Source organism: Pelmatolapia mariae, linkage group LG9, assembly GCF_036321145.2.
Source record: "Pelmatolapia mariae isolate MD_Pm_ZW linkage group LG9, Pm_UMD_F_2, whole genome shotgun sequence".
Classification (NCBI taxonomy): domain Eukaryota; kingdom Metazoa; phylum Chordata; class Actinopteri; order Cichliformes; family Cichlidae; genus Pelmatolapia; species Pelmatolapia mariae.
In genome coordinates this window covers 23,184,509-23,188,129 of record NC_086235.1, presented here as the reverse complement: position 1 = coordinate 23,188,129, position 3,621 = coordinate 23,184,509, and the positions used below count along the sequence as shown (strand labels likewise).

At 44.4% G+C, this 3,621-nt stretch overlaps 1 protein-coding gene across 1 annotated transcript; it reads right to left on the bottom strand.

The window, feature by feature from the left end:
- Positions 1–374: 374 nt before the first annotated feature.
- Positions 375–1,825, bottom strand: LOC134634152 (uncharacterized). Its single transcript, XM_063483215.1, has 3 exons — positions 1,601–1,825; positions 1,174–1,456; positions 375–1,046 (listed from the first exon to the last, which is right to left on the bottom strand). Exons 1-3 carry the CDS (start codon positions 1,690–1,692, stop codon positions 375–377), a joined length of 1,047 nt encoding a protein of 348 aa, XP_063339285.1. The 5' UTR covers positions 1,693–1,825.
- Positions 1,826–3,621: the final 1,796 nt, after the last annotated feature.

Here is a 3,621-nt window from a genome sequence, read left to right as displayed (position 1 = left end):
TAAAACACATTTCTTGAAACTACGCCTCATATCCGCACAACAGTAAACACAAATCCATAACATCTCACTCAATTCCCCAAACATCCTATTTCCAGGTCAAAATGAAGCTCTACACCCAAAACTATTCACTCCTGCTGAAAAACCGAACTTTGCCCTCAGACATCAAACACAAGCCCTCAAAAACACACACACTACAACAGAGTTTTGCACACTGGTACAATTAATTCAAAACAATAGTTCCAAAACAATTAGGTTGCTTATGGTTCTCCCCTTCAAAACCCTTGTCACATGATAAACACAAAAGACGCAACCAATGTATGTACAGTGGCACATTGTCATTCATGTACTATACAGTACAACACACACCAGAAACATTATCCCACCACAGCATCTTGTCTTTGGTCTGGGTCAGGCCAGAGAATCTCATCCACATCACAGGCTATATTGGCCCCAGCCAGGCAGCGGGGGTAAAATCCTCTTGCATGCCTGATCCACCCCTGGCATGCATCTACTGATATGTCTAGGCAGGCCTCTTCCATTGCCTGAAGGAGGTGAACACGGACATAAGGTTCTCGGTCATACACTTTCCACCGCCATGCCGAAAATAACTCCTCTATCGGGTTTAGAAAGGGGGAGTATGCAGGCAGAAAGATATTAGAAAACCTTGGGTTATTGGTAAACCAGTCACGAACCAGAGCAGCGCGATGGAAGCTGACGTTATCCCACACAACAACGTAGTGAGGCTGCTCTGGCTGTGCTGGTTCCCTGTAGTCCAGCTGGAACATATGTTGTCTTAAACCATCAAGAAAAGCAAGGAGAAGCATAGTGTTATAGGGTCCTAGTACGGCATGGCGGTGGAGTACCCCTCGTTGGCTGATGGCTGCGCACATAGTGACATTCCCCCCACGCTGACCAGGGACATTTACAATAGCCCGATGGCCAATTATGTTCCTCCCCCTTTTCCTTCTTTTGGTCAGGTTAAAACCTGCCTCATCCACAAAGATCATTTCATGGGGAACAGGCCGTCCTTCAATCTCAAAGATTCTCTGCAAAACACATAACACAGTAGCGTCAATCGGTACCCTGAACCAAAGTTCAAGAGTGCTGAAATGGCAGCATGAACTGCCATGCTGTGATGGTACACAATACCTTATACAGTATCAAAACTCATACCTGAACATATTCCACACGTTGGTTTTTCACTCTGTCAGAGTTTCGTTCGAAAGGGACTCGGTATGCCTGTTTCATCCGGAATTGATTCTTTCGGAGGATGCGGTCAATTGTGGAGAGGCTGATGGCATTTATGCCTCGAAAAAGATGATCATCCTCAATCACTCTCCTTTGAATCTCTTGCAGGCGGATTACATTATTTGCAATTACCATGTTTACAAGTTCCCTCTCTTGCTCCTCCGACAAAAGCCTTAACCTGCCTCCACCGGGTGGTCGTCTCTGTGTCCTACAAAAATAGAAGCACTCATTACTGTAACTGTCACACATTCATTTTACAGGAAAATAATGGAAACATACTGAAACTCAAGACACATAAATTCAGTAACTTAAACGTTACTGTACAAAGCAGTCTTACTGCAAGTACACCTACCTGTTTTCCTCCCTGAAGGTTCTGATGATGGAGGCAACAGTGAAGCGACTCAAATTTGGTTGTACTCGTTGCCCAGCCTCCCTCATAGTCATCCCATGGACAAGGACATGGTCAACTAAAGTGGCTCGAATTTCATCCGAGACTGACTGTCTTCGTGCCCTTGCTCTTCCCCTTCCTTGTCGCCGTCGTTCTCCACCTCCACCTCCTTCACCACCTCCTCCTCCTCTTCCACCACGTCCTCCTCCTTCACCACGTCCTCTTTCTCCACCACGTCCTCCTCCTTCACCACGTCCTCTTTCTCCACCACGTCCTCCTCCTTCACCACGTCCTCTTTCTCCACCACGTCCTCCTCCTTCACCACGTCCTCCTCCTTCACCACGTCCTCTTTCTCCACCACGTCCTCCTCCTTCACCACGTCCTCTTTCTCCACCACGTCCTCTTCCTTTGCATCTCTTTGGATCCATTGTTTCAAACCTGAATGAGCTGACTTTGGCCCTTTTATCTATCCATCGCAGGTTCTGATTGGTGTGTGCTAAATTTTGACTCCTAGTGTTTCCACCTGGTTAATTGTGTGCTAATTGGGCTCAAGCTATGCTGACTTACGTTAACATTATTGCATGCTAGTGCTTTCTACATGACTACATGGTGTAAGCACTGTAAAATGTAGGGATTTGTGTGTAGAGTTTTGCAGTACCAGTTCACCAAATTTGAGTCATGTGTCAAAGCAGGGAATAGTGTTTATAGGTCAGGGAAATGGGTGAGCTTTTTGACCAATAGCGTTTATGGTTTTGAAATTTTAGTTTAGAGGCCTGGTTATAGTGTTTAAGCAATCGAGAAAAACTGTAATAACAGTAATTTTAAAACTTAGTAGCGGCCGCCATTGCCGGAAACTGCAGTTTGGCTGGGCCGCGCTATGAATTCTGGGATATGGTGGGCCACGAAGGACACACCCGACCCATCCTTCAAATTCGGGGAAAAGGAGGACGCATTTGTCGGCTGCATTTGGAGGAGTCTACGAATTTGGACAGCCTTCGGCGCGTCACTGTGATGTAATCGGTCTACAAATGCGTCCTCAGGAGGATGCAGCCCATGAATTTGGACACAGCTAGAGAAAGAGCATCACCCTGTAACCATGGCAACCGTAATGCTGCCGCCTGGAACAACAGAACAATCCTGACCCGCCACAATATGAAACAGGAAAATACCGCTGTGTAATCCATTTATTTCAACAAAGTAACTGTATTCTAAATACCACCTTTTTAAACGGTAACTGTAACGGAATACAGTTACTCATATTTTGTGTTTTAAATACGTAACGGCGGTACATGTATTCCGTTACTCCCCAACACTGCACACACACACACACACACACACACACACACACACACACACACAGTGTAAGCCTGTAAGAATAAAAACGCCTTTGAGTTTGTTTCTGAATGTAGGCACAATTTTAATTGACTACAGGTCAGCAGGTAGCCTTTTCCAAAGAACAGGACCACAGTAGCTGAAGCACCCTCAGCACACTCAGATCTAATTCTCAGAATAGTTAAAAGATCTGCACCTGAAGACTTGAGAGCTGTAATTGGGTTATAGACACAGAGCAAATCTGAGATGTACAGGGTGGGGGGCAAACCATTGAGAGTTTTATGAACTAACAGAAGGATTTTAAAGGTAATTCTGTATTGAATTGAGAGCCAATGAAGTGGCTTCAGTATGACAATATGTTCATGTTTCTTTGTGCATGTAAGGCTGCCACACTCTTTACAAGCTGAAGTCATCCTACTGATAATTTGTTTAAAGAGCATAGAGCAGTGTTGTAGTCTAACCCCATCTCTGCTTGAGATGAGTGTGTGGAAAAATGTCTCAGAGATACAAATTTTCAAAATTTTGAAATCTTTTTTAAGTGATAGAAAACAGTTCTGGTGACTTTATTAAAATGTCCCAAAAAAGTCCAAAAATAATGCCAAGGTTTCTGACTAGCTCACTTTATTTCAGATAAAGGGATGATAAATATGAGC

Bases quoted from the DNA above. Each gene is read 5' to 3' on its own strand.
- LOC134634152 (XM_063483215.1), bottom strand. From the start codon at position 1,692: ATGACTATGAGGGAGGCTGGGCAACGAGTACAACCAAATTTGAGTCGC. The intron at 1,457-1,600 runs GTAGGTGTACTT...CTATTTTTGTAG, and splicing joins ACCTTCAGGGAGGAAAACAG to GACACAGAGACGACCACCCG. The intron at 1,047-1,173 runs GTATGAGTTTTG...TGTGTTTTGCAG, and splicing joins AACGTGTGGAATATGTTCAG to AGAATCTTTGAGATTGAAGG.